Here is a 19732-nt window from a genome sequence, read left to right as displayed (position 1 = left end):
AGCGTATTACAAGACTAAAATTCACACCCAAAATCCCCACATTGCATTTGTCTAATAAAAGTAAAAAGAACACCCCACCTCAGCCCCCAAAAATGTTTTCTTAAATTACATGGCTGAATTAAGGCACCCATCTGTTTTCTAAAGGAGAGTTGGCTGACAAGCTATAACTAGCTGCTTACATTAAGGAAAAAATAAATCCTACCAAATGTCAAAAGAGTTTGGTCAGTTTTGTAGAACACTTAAAAGTTTCTCCATGTCCCCTACCAAACCCATTTTTCCCACCTTCATATAAACAATAAGGTCCTAAAAAGAATAAGCCCTTTTTAAACAGATTCCCATATCAGAAATTTGTCACATTGCAGTAACAAGACTGAGTAATATGTAGAAAACCGAACTCTTAGAACAGTGCACCTTTAAAAGGTGATGCAGAATTTTTGAGTCGTTTAGCAGTATTATCTGATATTTCATTCTTGTTTCACACGAGACCTAAAAAAGTTACTTTCAACATAAAAAATACAATAAAAATAAAGCGTTTTAAAGTAAAAAGAAAATATACTCTAGAATTACTTTCACAGTTTAGAAATCAGCTTTATGTATACCCACACAAGTAGGTCTGCTGGTTAAAAATCAGGGTTAATACAGTGCTCTATATTTAAGCAGAACGAGCATCGAAATGGCAAATTTCAATCTGACTTCACTCAATTTTACTTAGGAAAATCAGAACTATTAAGTACTACAAAAGCATACATGAAGATCTGCAAGATTTTCTGAAAATGTAGTTCTTAGGTGATTTTTGACACAAGAATATCTACCTTCTAAATCAGCTGAATTATCTAAAAAATAAGTTTACAGGGAAGATTAATTATTCACCTTCAACACCAAACTGTGTTTTCTAGTAACAGTTTATTCATTATGTCATTAATGTTTCAACACTTGGTCATTTCACTAGAAAGATCACTTTTTTACACGTGAAACTGCTAAAGGATTTTAATTGCATAACCTAAAGACACCTAATCTCTTTATAATTTTAATAACTAAATGTGAAGAATCTCAAGAAACTGATTAAAGTGTAAAGCTGGAAGCTTTCAATCTAGTAACTGGGCAAGGGGCAAGGTCTTGTACCTACTATTGCATGTTCTGTTAACATGCTCATTTACATTTATAGTAACTTACTATGCGTATGAGCCAGCTGCTCATACTGTCTCTGCAATTATTCTTGAGTCACATCACTCTTCATCATCATCTAATATCTCTCAATGAAGAAATAAATGGGCGTGTTGGTTTTCATTGGTTTATTTTTCATTCTGTGTTTATTGTGTGTCATTCTGCAGGACATAACACAAGCTGCATCCTCAGCATTCGTTGCCTCTAAATTCTGTTATACTGCAAACACTAAACCCTAACACTTCAGTGTACAAATTTCTTAATTTTTCCCACTACATTTTCCTGAAAAGTAGCTTTTTTTTAGCACAGCAAAGAGAAGAGCTGAAATAACTTTAAACTGTCCTATCTTTGCTAAGACCTGAAGGGAGCATTCAGGTAGTGGTTTTTTGTTTGTTGGGGTTTTTGTAAAGTTTTTTTGTTTGTTTTACAAACTGCAAAATTTAGATGGGAGGTGGTGGAAAGGAAGAAAGGGAGACTATAAATTCAACATATAATTTAGAAACTATATTACAGATTCAGATTGTGCTCTTCATTATGGCTCTGCATTGATCAGTGCCTATTCACCTACCTTCACACTGCTCTTCACTGAAAATAGTTTTAGATCTCAAAGTAAACATTGCTTATGTGTCTGTTAACCTTACCTTAAATGTTGTTTCTCAAGGGAATGAAAACAACAACAAAGAAGTAGTGTTGTAACTCACCTCTGTACTCCGTATGGCCTTTCCAGAACAGGCTCCTTAAATGGGGGTGGAATGTGGCCAAAATAATCTGGATAGGCGACTTCTGAATATTCAAGAATAGACTTCGTGGTTTTTACCATTTCAATATAAAGGTCACAGTCATGAACTGGTGATACATCAGAAACTTCAAGCACAACTTGCTCCCCTGATGAACTAGATCTGGAATCCTCCTCCTCAGAATCTACTCCAGTACAACAGAGTTTTCCCAGCTGGACAGATGATCCTTCAAAAAGGCTACTTCCACAGGGTGAAACATGTTCGCAAGGTTTACTACAAGCAAGTGAAGTAAGGCTAGTTTTGCTTTCCTTCTTTATTACACAACCTGTACCATAATACTGATCATTTTTTGCACTGTTCTGCAGACTGATTCTGTCCAAGCCTCTCACAATTTCTTGGCTTAGACACTGGCATGATGGAAACACATTTCTTTGATCATTTTGCTGATGTAAACTACTGTCTTTGATACTGTCTTTCTTTGGTAGTTCCAGAAAGACTGGCCTTCTATTGTATTCCTCTGTCAATAAAGGATTGCTTTCCTTCAAAGTAACTCCTTTCATTGACTGGTTTGCTTCAGCAGAGTGCTCCTCTCCTGCTGTGGGAACAACAATAGGTCCGCTCAGATTCACATCAGGTACAAAAGGCTTTGGTTCCTTGGAAACTAAGTCACATTCCTTAAAAAATAAGAGAAAAAATAATAAAAATATTTATTTTTTAAAAAAGTAATCCATTCCTAATGTTCCATTTATATTAGAAAACTTTCTATTTCATTGTTCCTGATACGTTTTGCAATACTGCAAAACGAGTTTAATTGAAGACAAGTTATTATGTTTTAAACTTAAATAAGCATAGCAATGAAGTTTCAGCTTTTACAAGAAGGTAGTGTCAAAGCAATAAACAAGTAGTTCATGAGTAACAAATTATCAAGTCAACATGATTCTCCAGATATTTTAACCATCTACTTTAAAAAAAGTGCACAGCATTTAAGGAAATATGTAATATAAAGGAATCTTTGTCAGAAATTTTATGTCCTTTCTTACTATTTTACTTTCTACTGTGCAATAATCAGACACCAGAAAACAGTTTTCCTTTTTATCTACCCACAATCTTTTGTGAGTCAGGTTAAAGTAACCCATCTGGATATATTTATTTAACTAACCATAACATTTAAATAAATAACTCACTCTAAGCACTCTCATACATAGCTGTAGAACTGCAGACTCTCATATTCTGGCTAGAAGAACCATCCACCCAGAAAAGAATGTCAAAGTGTATTCCAGAGTCAGCCTGTCATGACAAAGAACGCCCTAGCAGTCATATACTTTACCTGAAAGTTTTCTGAAAGTTCTGGGAAAAATTGCTCATACATTTTCAGTTCTTCTATGGGTCTTCCCAATTCCTGTCTAGGTTTCAATTTATTAATATCAGTCTCAATATCATCATTCTGAAAAAACACCAGGAAAAGTTAATCAATCTTGCATCCAGAATTAATGAACTTCTAAAACAGTTACATTCACCTTTTACTTCTGACACAGCCATGCTTTAAAAGCTGAATATCACTAATTCAAAATTAGCTTAAGTGCACCTTTCATCATGAAAGTTTAAGCAGCAGTTTTATTAGTATGCCAAAGCCTACGGTTCAACAGAAAGATCACAAACATCTCAATTTTCTTGCTGTCATCCATGTGTATTATGCAGAGACATCAGACCATACTTTACATGAGATCTGTGCACTGCACTATTGCAACTAGAAATGTGCAAGACTTCATCTGACTGCAGTGATAAAGGAATAACCACTTCTATGGAAGATACTCACTTCCTCAGGGCTCATGAGAGCCTTGAATAAAATGTGTCATTCTAGTCCATGGACAGACAAATCAAATACCTCCTAAACGTATGTAACATAAAAGCAGAGAATAAGGCAGTTCTGACCAAATGATGTCTTTTCATGTCCTGACTGGCTGCTGGAGAGCAGAACAAAATCTTCCAAAAATGATACAACAGTGAAAGGTCTGACTTCTTACCTCTACAGCTGGCTCAACTTCAAAGTTACCTTACTGAAACACTGACCTACTCAATCCCTGTCCAGAATGTTGGAAAAAGTTAAGAGCAGCTCCTGCATACTGAGCAGCTTAGGTGGGAAGAGCAGGTTGAGGGAAACACAAGTTGGGAACAGAACACTGCTAACAGAGTTTGAAGTTCTGTTCTACCATACTCCAAAAATATCAAGTGTGAAGCAAACATTTTTTAAATGTTTTAAATTAAAAAAAAAAATAAATCTTGAAGTAATCTGAACAACAAAGGTTGATATTTTCAACCAGCACCCACCTTTCATAAGTTTCATGAGCTGTTTTGATTTTAGAAATTGCACTGAAAACCTCTCAAAGTCCTTTTAACACTTAAAACATATGGCTGTACACAGGATTCAAGCAACGTAAGAAAATAAAAAAAGTTATGCCTGATTTTTGCTTGTTAATTGTGTCTCACACCAACCTTAAAATGTTGGTCCTTGTCATCATCATTTTCGGTTTCAACTTCTGATTCTGTTTCAGCATCATCATTATCATCACTTTCATCTACTACGTCATCCACTATGACACAAAAAAGTTTTGTAAGGCAGATTATACATTTAATCCAAGAAATATGCTCAAAAGAAAATTCTAAATTCTGGGTTTATTTTCTTTTTTACTTATCACCTGAAAAAAATGTGAAAACCAACTAGCAAACACCAATTACTACTACAAGATTTACAAAACAAAATGTTTGTTTCACAATACTGCAGACTCATTTCCATCCAGTTTTAAGTCAAAACAAAGATCTCCGGTTTAAACAAAGCAAAACAAACAAAAAACACCCCAACACCTCCACCACCTCAAAAAACACCCCCAGCAAGACAGCAGATGGCCCTTAGAAATACTTTACAACGTGGATGTGCCAAGAACATCTTGGGATGGCTTGTGGTTAGCACAAAATGAGAGCTCTGACACCTTTTCCCAAAGTAAGTAATCAAGACCACATTAATAAAAAAAATTATGAGTTCTCGGCAGCTTTTAGTTATGCCAGCCAGTATTGACCTGGTACCAGTGAACAGCGGAACAAAGTACCCTCTTCACTGTTTTTGTCTTGCTTAAATGGCGCCTAATTAAAAAAAAAAAAAAGTCATAAATGTATCTCCAACTGCTTAGCATGCACAGATGTGGAACTAAATTTTATCCCCAAAAATACAGCAAGATGTTATTTTTTAGACATGTGGAACTATTTGGACATTAATGACTACTTTCCACCTGAGCTAGAGATGCAGTATGCTGAAGGGTGCAGGACTTCCTCTGTTTTTAACAAAGAAAAAAAGGGGAAGCAAATTAATTGTTTACACATGACTAACAAGAATTGGGCTAACTCCTTAATATGTGGAAGTTGGCATAAACCAGTTATTCTGGCAGATGTTCTGCTTATTCGTGGCAAATTTGATCATTTTCTAGATATTTCAGGCAGTTTGAGTGCTGGGGTTTTTTTGGTATATTTTCTGAAAGACTCTTTTCCACACAGGAAACTTGCTGATTGTCCGTAAAAGGCTCGCTCAGAGGTTTACAAATTATACTGGTTTTCTGCTGTGTTCAGAATGATTACATTTATTGCTTTTACAAAACCAACTATACAAGAAACTCAGAGCTTTACCCACCCCAGCATTCTACTTATTCTTCTAATACAGAAGTTTTTCCTTTAAAAGAAAATCCTATGTGTCCTATTTCCTCAGGTTTTTCACTTTTTTAAAAGATCACAGACCTACTTAAGAAAACAAAATTTCAGTGGTCTACTTCAACAGTACAGGAAGTTTCTAAATAGGTAATATGGAGTACCAAAGATACTGTATTAAGCAGAGTTTTAATTTCTGTGGCTTTTGGAACACACTCTAAATGTGTTTTCTACTTTGAACACAAAACATAAACAAATGCTGAACTCCTGAGTCTGAACTATATGAACCCAAAAAAAAGCGCTATCTTTTTTCAAACTATGATCACATTGTCTTTCAGAAGATATTGTGAATAAGAAGATATTAAGAAGTCTGACTTTGCCTCTTCATTTTAAGAGTAACTCTCTGACAGCAACTTCATCAGTTGCTTACCCAGGTACCAAGCTGTTTCACCCTATCTGAAAATGCATTAAACATTAATAATTCAAAAATAATGAAAGGTTTTCACAGTGGGATGAACCTATCTCCTACAAAGCACCAAACAAACCCTTTGCAGACAAGTGTTGCCTATGAGACTGCAATGGTCCAAGAAAGCAGCTCTACTTTTCTCACCATGTAAATGAAGGAATAACCACAGTAATTTAAAAAACAGTGCTTCAAATGGCACATGTTAATCTAAATTCACTACATCCAGTTTATCAGAGTAACAGAAAGAAAACAAGGAATATACACTCCTGTAAAACAGGATGTGCACTAAATTTCACATAAGGGAATGTATATTGTACGAGAGTTATAAAGACAGCCCATTTAGTTTGTAGATTAATACGTATAACTTATGTTTTACACTTCAGACTTTAACAAACATCACATTTTAGCTCCCGTTTTATTTTTCATTTCATACCTCAGAAATATAACCACATACATAAGGACAAAATTTTCATCAGTTAAAACTTCACATTAGAAATTGATGTGCTACACTAACAGTCACAGGTCCTCTGCTAGCTGAGAAGAGTCTCAGTGTCCAAGTTTTAGCAGAGAACACAAATAACTGCAATTGATTCCACCTACATAAAGCAATGTTAGACATACTCAAAGATAAAATACAACATTACCATACCATCAGGAGGCAAACTGTACAGCTGAGCCACAGGACCACTGGCAGGAATAACTGGGAGTTGGAAATGGAAAGCACTTTTAATAGTTGGTAAAGGAAGACGATTTTTAGGAAAACATTTTCTCATTATTAGGCTGGATGTGTTGACAAGGGGATCAAGAGTTCTTACAGCAAGGCACTCCTATTAACAGGAAAATAATGAAGACAAAAGTATCTCTCAAACTAATAGTCAAACTCCATTTCTTTTACCAATTTCTAGGATTCACTAGTAGCAAAATATTTTGTTTACAATAAATTTTATTAATGTCTCCTTTGAAGGCCAGAATAATTTCTACCAACTCAAGTTCACTTTGTTTAAAAACCCCATACTTCAGAATGAAAAGATTTCTCCCCCGACCTGTTTTTTTAAACTAAGGTCAACAGCCCCTCCCAGAGATAGTCACAGCCAAATAATAGCAAATACTAATTTAATTCTGTACTCTTTCATTCTGCTTCAGTCAAGTACAGAAAATAATCCTTACCCCCATAATCAGGAATGACCATGAATTTCATAAAAGAACTATGACAAACTGGGGGTCAGGATCTGTTTTTAAAGCTAAAGAGGCAAAACCAACAACAGAAAAAAAACCCAAACAAACAAAAACCAAACAAAAAAAAGAACGACTACTGAGATAAACTTACTTGTGAAGTGTTGTAAAGAATTTTCATCCCATTGGCATCAATGAATGCTTTTCTTCCCAGTTTGATGTTTGTAACACTTTTAATGCACTGTAAAACTCCTTTACGTATCAGCATGTATCTGTGTCGACTATCATGACGATGCCAGTCAACATAAATTGTTAAAAGCACCTGCACATATCCTCGGTCTACTGCTCTCCTGGCATTTGTTTCTTTATTAAAAGTTGGGAAAAAAAATTAAGAATTGCCCAATTACTTAAATATTATTTTCAAATCAATGTTAAAATTATTCTTTTTACCCAAGTAGCTGAATCATTTCATTTAAAGCAGTTTTTAGCCACACTTAACAGAGTTCTACATCATCCTGAACAGAAATGGCTCAATAACTGAGGCCAGGAGCCTTCACTTCATTCTTCGGAATAACATTGCATGTAATTTTCATGGTTTACAGAAGAACAGTGTATGTTACACCTAAAGGTAATTGTAAGATACAGTTAGCTAGCAAATTTAAAAAAAAAAAAGTGTTTATATAAAGCATATCTATATCTAGCCACACACACTGTGTAGACATGAGATCTGAAACAAACTTCTTACCACTCGTAATCTGTACAGTTTTGCAACAACTATCACTCAAATTTGATAAATTCAAAATATATACCCCAAATACTGCATGATCAGTATGACAACTGGACTCTACATACCACAGATTAGTGTTTTTATGAAAAGTTTCACTTCAATATAGTGTAGGAAGCTACAATGTCAAAACCCCTAATGACTGGATAAGACGTCTCAAAATAAATGTGCAAGCCCTCCTGTTTTAAAGACACATCTTTTCAAAATTTATTTTTTTCCCCAGCATTAAAGTTTAACTGCCAATTTACAAAACTGAATACTGACAAGAATACAAAAATACTTGTTTCCCTAAATTTCCCCAAACAGAAATTCCAAAATTAGCAAATACAGAAATTTGTAAGACCAAGGTATCACACTAATCGAACATGAGAAAACTCAGCACTTGTAATAATTGGTACAGAAGTTTCCTGTCATCTGCCTGAAATGTTTTTCTGCAAATCTAATCACACCTCAGTTCTCATCCAACTCCACTAAAACTACCAGGGATGCTGTAGATTTTATGCAGCTCTTTGGAGAGAATGTTTTTAACTCCTTGTCAGTTACAATCCTGGTGCAAAGTCTGCAAATATGACATTTGTCAGGGCACACTGCTGCTGGCCCAGCCAGCCAGTGTCTGGGAACAAGACCACACGTTTTTTTACACTTGTTTTCAATTCATGAGCATCACTGACAAGTTTGTCTTTAAGACATAATACCTAATTATTCATAAAGGTTCCTGAAGAAACCCTGTATTTTCCCTTGCCATCCAACAGATATTTTCAGATACGTATATAAAGAAGATGCCCAGGAGTTAAACTATAAATACCCATTGCTGGAGGGCTGAGGTGAGTGTAAAAGACTATTTCTCCACCTTGGATCCAGATCAGTTCTGCAAAAGCAGTGCAGCCTTTCTGTTGCATAACTGAAGAGACAGTAACTAATTTTTAAACATCTATACACTCCACACAAATATTAAAGCACTAGAGACTGCAGGTAAAACTGTAGCCTCACTTCTACATTTCCTATTCTTGATTTTGATTTGGGCACAGACTTAATATTAAAGTTTTACATACATATACACACACATATATCTCTCTCAACTAAAGAGTTTCTTGCAGTCAAGCACTTACTTGATTTTAGCAATGCAGCAAGCGTGTCTAATGCAACCCTGTCAACATAACAAGAAAAGTCAAAACAGCAACTACCAGTAAATTTAATCTACAACACTGTAAAGCCATACAAAATATTTACTACTAACAGATCTATTTAGCATCCATCCTCATGTTTTCCTGGTTGCACTGTATCACAGACTTTGCTTTTAAAATTTGATTTTACTAAAATACCATGCACCGCTGCTACATCTGAAGCCTGATGGTGAAATTTAAAAGTATCAATGCAATGGCTATACAAACTTTCAGTGTTTGCAAAAGAACACCATTAAATGACCATGCAATGTTTATGAACCACACCCAATGGATGAGATACCTCTGAAACCCATGTTTTATGTTAGCAGCAACAAGTACTGCCACAAAGGAAAGGATACGATTTTAGAAAACTGTAGGTCAAAACTGGCAGTGCATGAATATGTTGAGAAGTAACTTTCATCAAGCTGTACTATAATACAAGATTATCATTGTAAAATTTTTTTGTACACAAATATCTTGTCTCAATTAACTCAAGTTCTACAACTAGAAAATGTATATACTTATTTTTACCCTCTTTGTAAAGATAGACTTCATGCATCTGATCTTAGACCATAAACAAGGGTATCATGATTACTCCACATCATGGGATAGTAAGTTCATATCTAATTTTAGCTGGGGCTTAAAGGGGCAGGGCTTTTTTTTAAAAGATACTCCAGCGACCACAAATACCAGATTAGATAACACTATTTTTTTTTGACTGAAATTAGAATATGAACTATACAAGATCATTATTTTGCTAACTGGATGAAAAATTCAGTTTTCCACAGGTATGTGCTTCAAAAAGGTAGTAGTGTATAAAGAAAGGGCTATGTCCAGTTAGATCCACTTGTCTATTTTAAACTGAATTGACTTTTAAAAAAAATATTAAAAAAAAAAGAAAAATACAAGGGTGCCAGGGGTGGAATCATAACTCACTACTTTGAGGTATGCAGTGAATGTGTTTTTTAAAACACAATAGCCCACTACACAGATATTGCTGGTGCTTCCTAGTCTATGTGTTATGTTTTTGCTCTAAGAGTCTATAATTGCTTTGAAGTAAAACAGAAAGGAAATTAAATTACAAAATAAAATAGAAAATGTCACTCTGAAAACACAAAGGAGGTGCGGGAGCTAACTCAACAAATTGAAAAATGATGGGATTGTCTTAATCTGCTTGTCCTGATTTGGGGATAATCATTGCATAGTTTCTATGCAGGAATATTAGAGGCAAAAAATAACATTTATATTCTTTTACCAGCACTGTAACTAGACATTCAAACAGTTTGTGTTAGTCTACTGGGTAAAATTAAACTGTCAGATCTGTGCTTCTCCTTCCCAACTCCCTTCACTTTAACTTTCAAGTATAAATTACATTTGATTTCTCCAATATTAGTTTTCATTTACAAGTAAGTTTTGAAGTGTATCTAAGATTTTCCCACACACTATATTAAAGAGACCTTACTTACTTCAAAAGGCTAGTGTTCTTTTTACTAAAAGGGCCAATGATCTTAAACATCAGTTCTACTACTCCATTCTTTCCCAAGGATACTGCATTTACAGCTGGAAGAGTGAAACACAATCCATTTTAAGATAATGTAATAAGAAAGTCAAAAGGAAAAAAAAAAAACCAATACACTCAAACTAAAATCCATGTGAGTTAATTCTGAAGTACAGAATTAAGATAACTTTGTGCTTCAAGACATACAACGACAAGCAAACAGTACTCTCCATGTATTTAGTGTGATAATCCAATCCTGATACAACTTGGAAAAGAAGAAAAAAAAATATTACTTTACAACTAAAATCATGTACTACTTCAATGCATGCTTCTGCTCTGTTATTAATATACATAAAAAGAATTTTCTGGAAAAAAAATATCTCAGTTTATCAAGACAGCAGGGTTTCTAGAATTTCAAGACTGACAAGTTCTATGATTTGCTATTATTACCCTTCAGTATTAGGACAGACAGGTATGTCCACCAGGATTTGAAAGCCATGCGTTCCCTGTGAAATTTAGAAATACCAATTGGTACAAGCTTTCCTGAGCGATGTTATGCATATAAGTTCTCAAAAAAAATTATTTATTTGGAAGGGAATAAATCAAAAGAAATTATTCTAAGACCTATGTTCAAGAAAAGCACACTGGACGTACATATGGCTGAAGCCCAATGCCCACCGAAAATACAAACTGCTGAAACAGGCACAGAAATTCAATTCCCAACTGAGTTTAGCGGTATGCACTCCTAACAAAGCAGGGAGAGAGCAACTAAGAATTGACTTAAACATAATGAATGGTGTTATTAGTGTGGAGTTCAGTTCTTGAACCCAAGCTGCAATTTCATCATCATTAGCAGCAACATTACACCACCAGAATCTAAGAATTCTGGTAGTAACTGTACACAAACTTTAAATAGTACTACCCATCAGAACATAATGAACCACTACTTTTTCTGTTTATAGGGAGCGGGAAATACAGAAAGACAGCATTGATCTAGGCAGAATCCAAATCAGAGATTAGTTTGATTCCCCATTTTCAGGATGATGAGTTTTTAGCTAAGCTATTTAACTATCTATATTAAACTCTTCCATTTAGAAGCATTTTTACCTATTATCAGACAGCTCAATAGAAATAAAGCTTCCACATCATAAAAGCATTGGGACTTCATGAAAAGCAGATCCTCATGTGAATGTCCTGAAAACAATCTTACAGATCATCAAATCAATTCTCTTGGAGGAATGTTGTTATGTTTGCAATTTGTCCCACCTGTTTATGAGGTTTAATTGCCATTTTGAGCTCAAAGGAAAAACTGAAGAGCACCTAACTGCAAGTAGTGATACAGCAAGAACCACTCTATTTTCAATAGCTTCCTACTGCCTGCCCAACAATGAATTAGGCTCTTGTAGAAGAGTATTAGTCCAAGAGTAGGGCACTTCAACATAAGGCATAAGGGAAATGTTAAACAAATCAACAAAATATTTCCCGTGTGAACCAATTTTAAAGTAGTAATCAAGAATGAAATAATAACACACAAAATGTATAATAAAAAGAATAAATTTTTAATATAAAGTGCCTTTTGCAAACACAATACTAGCATTTCTGGTTTAGATCTTAAAGCATCAGCATTCATGCAAATTAGATGACTCAAAATTCCACACATTCAACAGCACTGCTTAACTCCCCTCAACTGTCTCTCTCTATATATACACACACAGAGAACAAAAAACAAAGATACACAAGTACATACATACTTCACAGCTTCTACTAGAATTTAAGTAATTTGACACTATAAAAAGCAAATTCCCATTTTAAAAATAATTATTTTAAACTTCTAACGTTAAACAAGCCCTTAGATATGATATTTTAACCGTATCCAGGTACAAAAAATTATATCACATGGGAAAGAAAATAATTATCTGCAATACTTACAGTTGGTTGAATAAACTCTTAATACTTGAAGACATGGCAGAATTAGCCTGTGGTTCTGCAAATTCTGCTTCACTAAATTCAATGATATGTTTAGGGCACCATTAATTCTTGCTTTCATGCCAATCTTTTTGTCTGACATCAAAAAAATACAGGATCAATCACACTAATTTTGAAACTATTATCAAAAAATACAAGTTAAATGAACTGTGAATTCCTTCTACTGATAATGTAAACTCTGCTCATCTATTTTTCACCATTCTTTCCTCCCTTCTATTTTACTCCTCCTCTTGTTCTCCTCTACCAATTCTGAGTAAGTGGATGCTTATACAGTAACAGAAAGATTTTTTTTTCTTGAGTTTCAATTATAAAACTGTAAAGTATTAAGCCATGTTACTTAAGTCTATCATTATCACCTTTTGGACCAATTTTTGCAAGAAGAGTATGAAGAAGCACCATTAATTCTTCATTTGGTGGAGTGTCTTTGCTGGCAGTCAAAAGCAGCTGCAATAAGATCTGTGTCCCTCCTTTAGTGACTAAGATGCTTGCTCTCCGACCACCACCTAGAAATTAACACTCAACATGTATCTCTGAAGCCAAAGAACAATTAAACATCTAAGTTACAGTTACCATAAAGTCTTTAGCACAGCAATATTTTCTGCATATATGACTGCACTATGCAAGAACATGCTGGACTTAGACTTACAGCAAAATAAATTATTCGTGTGTGATTATTTGAAAGGTGACTTCAGTCTATGTCATTTGGCATGTAAGTCAGCTTTAGCAAACGTCACAAACAAAAACAACCAGAAAGCAAGCACACACAAAACAACCCCAAAATTCTGCAGAAAAATACAGGAGTAAAATCACAAATTATTCCTTAATGAAAACTTACCAACTGAGACTACCTCAATGAGAATATTCAGTATATTTAGAATTGTTTGAAGATCTTTTGTATTCTGCAGTACAAACAACAGATATTTTTTGTTTAACGTAGAAGTTTACTGTGGTTTAGATACTTAAAAGCTCAGAGAAAGTGCCACCCCTCAGTCAAACGGAACTTAAGATGTAACCACCCACCTAACCATCCCACTATGCAGCCTGAATTAACCACAAAACCAATTAAAATCAGGTTGTAGTATGTCATATAATTAGAAGTGATAGCTGACAATTTCTTAGAATATTTTAAAAAAGGGGAGATGAATTCTTAAGTTCCATATCTAGTCGTTACACTCCCACACAAGTTTTGGAGTCTAGCTGAGATAACAACATATTTAATAACATGAAGCCTAATGATGAAATGAAAACTTGCTATGTACCCATAACCACACAGATTAGAAGGTTTTACCTCTAAGGTTGACAGGATAACTTCTATTCCAGTGGAGCCCTTAGATGTCATCTCCTTCCTGGTTTTTTCTGCCAGTGGGAAAAAGACCATTTTTCTTTTAATATACTAGCTTGCAGAAAAAAAATTGAAATTTTATCATATACAGATTGATCAGAAAATCCACACTGCAAATAATCAAACCTACTAAAACCTGCATATATGTATATCAAACTAAGTAAAAGTCTTAAGTTACTTTAACACTCACTTTTCCTTTCACTTGTTCAACAATCTTGTCATGCCCTATCTAAAGAAAAAAGTCTATAGAAAGGGTCTCTTCCAGATACTTCTGCTTCTCATATATATTTACGCACATATGTATCTACTGTGAGTTTTTACTTACATTATAGTTGTCTGACAATACAAAATACACTACGTAACCAATACTGTACCAGATAGCATTAAACATGGATTTAAACAGGTGCATTCAAGAAACAGTGCCAAAAACAGAGGGATAATCACGTTCATCAAACAGAAACAAAAAAAATCCAGCAAGGAAGAAGTACAAGAAGGAAGGCTCAAAAGGAAAACTACTAAAACCACAAAACTGAGGTATTTACCTTGACTCTGAACGAGATGAAGGATCTTTGAGGTAATATATCTGGCATTGTCTGCTTCTCCTAATACAGAGTCCAAATTGATCTTCTCCAGCTGTGACAGCAGAGACATTGTCCGAGAACTGGTAGACACACTACAAGAAAGATTTTTTACATCTGAATCAGAGGAAAAAAAACCCCAAAATATAACAACAGAAATCCCATGTCTTAGTAAGGGAAGTGACTAATTCACCTTCATATTTTATCTTGATTGGAAAACAGTCTTAATTCTTCTTAATTCTTGCAGATTTACAGATTTTGCCAACCCTGCATTGCAGCAGACTAATTATATATAACACCATCTTCAAGAGCAACTGTGAACAGGGAAATTGGATGCAGCTAATAACATCCAGATAGAGGTACAAATGCTGCTTATCTATGTCAGAGTAATTTATACTTAATATAGTTTATGTTAAGTGCCAGGATACTGTATCAAACCTGCCACTCAAGGAAAAACTGGCTACAAACAGCGCAAAGACTTGTCTTACAGGCTGGTGTTTCAGAAGTGGAAGAAAAGATGATCATTCATGAGGGGAACAAACTAGCACCCACCAGCTGAAGAAAAAGAACACTATTTTGAAGAAAAAACTTCCGAAGGTGCCCAGAGCTACCATCAGAATTTGGGTTCATTTTGAACACAAGGGTATTTTGGCCTGGCATCATAAAATTGCCTTTAAAAGTATTCTAATGTAAGTAACAATTTCAAAACAGGAATTCATATAGATAGGTAGATTATAAAGAAAGAACTTAAATATTTATAGTATTCAAAATACAGTCAGTCTAGAAATCATTTCATTTGCTCTCCAGTTTTAAATCATAACAACTACTTAGAATAATTCGGAGATTCACATTCCCACATGAAAGTGATTTTTAGACCAATGTTTAACATTTGAATTATAGTCACATAATTAACTAGAGGAAATTATGATTTCCAATGATTAGCTACCTTGAATTTTCACATTTGTAGCATTAAGAGTCCTCCAATAATCAACAATAATTCATTTTACACACATACTGTTCTATCTGAAAAAAAATTAAAGTATATAAAGTTTGCTTTATAAATACTGTCACTTGTTTATAACAATGAGGAATTATTAGTCTTTTATTTGCATGTTACATCTGTGAAAACGTTTCACACACAGTTAACTCTACTAAAATAATTAAATTAGATGTGGACAAAAATGTTAAAACCAAGGAAAAAAGGTAGCTGACAGCAAAGGTTGCACTGTACTTTGCTGAAAGCAAATTGATATAACAGGTGCTGACAAAACCATTTCCACCACTTTCACTTTTCTACACTGATTTCTAAATGTGAAGCATAACCAAAAAAATTTCAGATTACAGATGATACTTACACAAGCTGTTAACACCAGTAATAAGAAATGATTACACTAATTCTAGCGTTTAAATCAAAACAATGTTATGTTGTATATTGCCTTCTCAGTTATATGATAGACTTTGATTTAGAAGTATTTTTTGATCTAAAATAGATCTGTCTTGGTTGCTGAAATACTACTTTCTTTGTATGAGTAAAGCATAATCCTGTCAATCCTTTCTCATCATCCAAAACCAGGTTGAGTAGTATAAAGCCGTTATTATTTGCATAAGTTTTGTTTTGTTTATTCCTACCCCTCCATTTATCCACTGAACTTGAAATACTCCAAAATAAACCCAAGATTTTAATGAAATCCATAAGCTCTGTTGATCTGGTACACAAACTGACAAACTTCCAAAGGATGTTATCTGATGTTTATTTTCACCAGCTTCACAATCAAAACAAGTAAGAGTCCAGCCATCCCACATCTAAGCCAATGTGTAAGAGAACTACTGCTTTAATTTGTGTGTGTGTATATATAATTTCTACTGTGTTATATCATTGTTCTCACAATGAAATAAATGTAGCTTGAAAACTGGGAACAACCCAAGAAAGCAAAGATGACCCTTAGGAACAAACAAAACAAGAAAATGTAACTTTTTGTAAAGACAAAACTAACATTTCATTAACATTTCATTAAGGCATTAACATTTCAGAGAAAACCTGATTTTTTTACTGCTGTGGCCTGAAAAATTCAAACAACACCGGCACACAGAAGTAACATACATGTACAGAAAGTTAGCATCTAACGTAACCTCTCCATACTTAATAAAAGCTTTAAAAGGTTTAGGAAGGCTAAGTCATTCCCACTTACTGGGTGGTAGAACAGTTTAAGCCCTAAGATTCAGAGGTATAATCTCCTCCTGAGGCTGGAGTTTCTGTTAAGAGCAATAAGCACTCACTGTAGCAGTTAAAAACATATCTTTAGTAGGGTTTTAGGCTATCCGTCTTGCAAGAAGTCTTCCAACAGAAATATAGCCAAATCAACTTCACATCTTCAGTATACCAAATAAAGTGCTCTTGAAAATAACACCAGCCCAGAGCCTATGCTGAAATATAAACTGAAGTCCTGATTTCCTTTTAGCTATGACCAAGTTTTCCTCTTAAAACAAGAATTGTACTTTTATTTATCAATATTCTACATTAATATACTTAGTGGTTATAATACTGTGACGGCTTCCAATGTCTACACTGTAAATCAAAAAGGCTGTAGGACAGGAGTTAGGGCAGCCAGCCTGACCAGCTCTGTTCCTGTAGTCACACGGCTGTCACCACGCATTTGACCTAAGAACAAAATGGAAGCCCAATTTGCAATGGGACACTTTCTGATACTTGTAATACAAATACAAACGTTTTGACCAACAAATTATTCAGGATCCAAGCCTAGAAGATAGCTCTACAAAACAGAGAGGCACCATGAAATTTAATATTGTTAATCAACAGCAAGGTAAATGAAGGGCATGGTCAAAATGGCACCACAAAAACTGTGTCCTGTCAGAGACAGATTTCCTCTTCAGGCTGCTGACATTGCAGAACCTCACATGAATACCATTAACACTGCGGTCAGCCTTTCATATAAGACGTATTTGCCTGCAATATGAAGAACCCTTCTTGTTAACAGATGAAACTTCCTTCACACTACCCATTCTAAAGCCTTCTCACAGAGCACTCCATAGTTACACAGAGTCTCTACTACCTTTAGTTATAAAAATTACAACTAAGAAGCACCAGAAGAAGTTTTATAAAATCATATAAACTATTCTTTTCAGAGTTGGATGAACACCATAGTGGCTCTTCGTGACAGGCATATGCCGAACCAGTCCTTAATGGCCTGCAAAAATGGTGAATTAATAATCAAAGGCAACTTCATTCTAACATTTTGTATCCTCTCCTTGGAAAGCTTTTCTTCCTGCAGTTTAACCTGTTTCTGGCTCTCCTCACTACAAATCCAACTGTCCTTTATCCATTCCAGCAGTATACCTCTCTTAGCATGCTACTACCTTGAACATATTTCCATCAAATATTCGTAACTATTTTCTACATTTCATAACAGTACTTTGAAATCATGTGGTCCTCCCATATTTTTGCAGATCTTTCCAGCTCCAAGTTGTCTGAAATTTTAACAAGAACTTCTCTTTCAGATCATTAGTCGAAGCTCAAAATATTTTCAGTCATTAACTGTAACCAGAAAGAAAGCACATCCATAAACAAACCATGCACCATTTCCTTCTGAAAGCTATCAAACACCACTGCTCTGGCACCCAGTCAGTGCTCAGCTCCAGAGCACCTAGATGGAGCACTTGCCTTAACTCCCTGATGGAAATCATAGGCAACGGTTATTTCAGTAAAGCTTTGACACCTATGCGGTATTTTAATGACACTTTCCTGCTCATGGGAGAGAGCTGTTACTCTCTCACGCATGAAAAATCACAGGTATTTTCAAGAGCAACTCAAACCACTTTTGGCTGTTCACAGCCCCACTCATTTGCTTAGTTCTTCCAAAATCCTTCTGAGCAAAGAAGAGAAAATGGCTGATCTACAGCTACTCAGTTTCTGCTCCCTGACTCCTACAGACCCCCAAGTCCGCCATCTCTCTTTCACTACTTAACCCAAATCCCATGCATTTCTAAAGACAAACAACAACAACAATTATTATTATAATAATTATTATTATTATTATTGGATGGATTTAGACTTTGTTTAAACATCCTGAGGTGACGATTACCAGGCTTATCTGACCTGGTACACTGCGTATCTCCATAGGCAGGAATCCCTTTCTCCATCCTACGTTCAAATGCTGCAGCTCAGAACGCCCCTCGCACCATCATCTCATTTGCAGAAAGGAAGCAAGATGACAGCAAGGCTGTTAGTAACTGTTGCCAAAGCACAGAGTGATTTCCTCCTTCCCTGGTTAGGGAAGCTATGAGCAGATACGTAAGAAGCAACTGCCCAGACAGTGAGGAACAGAGGACTTCTGCGGTTCATGTTTGAAAGAACTCCCTCAGCAGTAACACATCTTCTCAAAGGAATTTCCCTCACTGCAGGGACATTTCTTTCAGTCTCACCAGCTCCTAAAAAGTTTAAGCATTCTTAGTCTCATCTGTGAATCTAGCACTTCTTCATAATCTCCATTACTCACTGCACACTACTTTCACTACACAAATGCTAAAACACATCATTGCACCTTTCTAAGTGAGAAAGATAACCCTAATGGCTGTCATGGCAGCTTATAAAAATTCAGCTACCTTAGAATAGCTTTCAGCTTGCAAGAAGCCTTCCAGAAGATAATAAATGAAGGGAGTCATCAGAAATCTTCCATTTCCCCACTGTACCTACTTCCTCTGAAACTGCTGTTTGCAGTCTGCCAGCACACTGATGTATCCAGGAGTGTCTTCTTCCCCCACAGCACACAAGTCTTCTGTGTTTTGGCATGTTACAGTGAGCCTTTAAAAAACTATTTTAAAGTAGGCAGGCTTCTCACGAGTTTGTTTTCACTCTATTCCAATGCAAACCATTTCCAAATTCTTTTCTTTCCTCAACCACCTCCACAGTTACCAAATAATCTTTAGATAGTGGATGCTTCTGATTAGTTCACAGCTACCTCTGTACCATAATTTATTCATGACTTCATGAACAACTGTTTTGAATTGCAGGGATAGAAACTTTTATTAACTCAATAACTAAAGAAGAATAAATGGCACTTAAATAGCCACTCTGCAAAAATCCAATAGTCTTTGGGATAGCATAGTTTATGTACTAATTAGTGGTATTTC

The 19732-nt window shown here is 35.1% G+C and overlaps 1 protein-coding gene across 13 annotated transcripts in view; it reads right to left on the bottom strand.

Annotated features, from left to right (window-relative positions):
- Positions 1-19732, bottom strand: part of AGTPBP1 (ATP/GTP binding carboxypeptidase 1) — a 63961-nt gene that overhangs the window by 32414 nt on the left and 11815 nt on the right. For 12 of the 13 annotated variants that reach the window (XR_008819398.1, XM_056324337.1, XM_056324335.1 and 9 more), the window contains 12 exons: positions 14549-14679; positions 13953-14020; positions 13500-13563; positions 13021-13167; positions 12608-12739; positions 10647-10740; positions 9127-9164; positions 7388-7596; positions 6710-6887; positions 4395-4492; positions 3229-3345; positions 1866-2575 (listed from right to left, as the gene is read on the bottom strand). Coding sequence is in view for 12 of the 13 variants with exons in the window: in XM_056324337.1 (XP_056180312.1) it covers positions 1866-2575; positions 3229-3345; positions 4395-4492; positions 6710-6887; positions 7388-7596; positions 9127-9164; positions 10647-10740; positions 12608-12739; positions 13021-13167; positions 13500-13563; positions 13953-14020; positions 14549-14679 (1986 nt within the window). In the remaining variant the exon portion in view is untranslated. Of the gene's footprint in view, positions 1-1865; positions 2576-3228; positions 3346-4394; positions 4493-6709; positions 6888-7387; positions 7597-9126; positions 9165-10646; positions 10741-11785; positions 11873-12607; positions 12740-13020; positions 13168-13499; positions 13564-13952; positions 14021-14548; positions 14680-19732 lie in introns of those variants that run through there. The other variant, XM_056324347.1, reaches the window with a different exon arrangement.

This window comes from Falco biarmicus, chromosome Z, assembly GCF_023638135.1.
Source record: "Falco biarmicus isolate bFalBia1 chromosome Z, bFalBia1.pri, whole genome shotgun sequence".
Lineage (NCBI taxonomy): Eukaryota > Metazoa > Chordata > Aves > Falconiformes > Falconidae > Falco > Falco biarmicus.
Note: the sequence above shows the minus strand (reverse complement) of the source record. Positions and strands in the feature narration are given on the sequence as shown.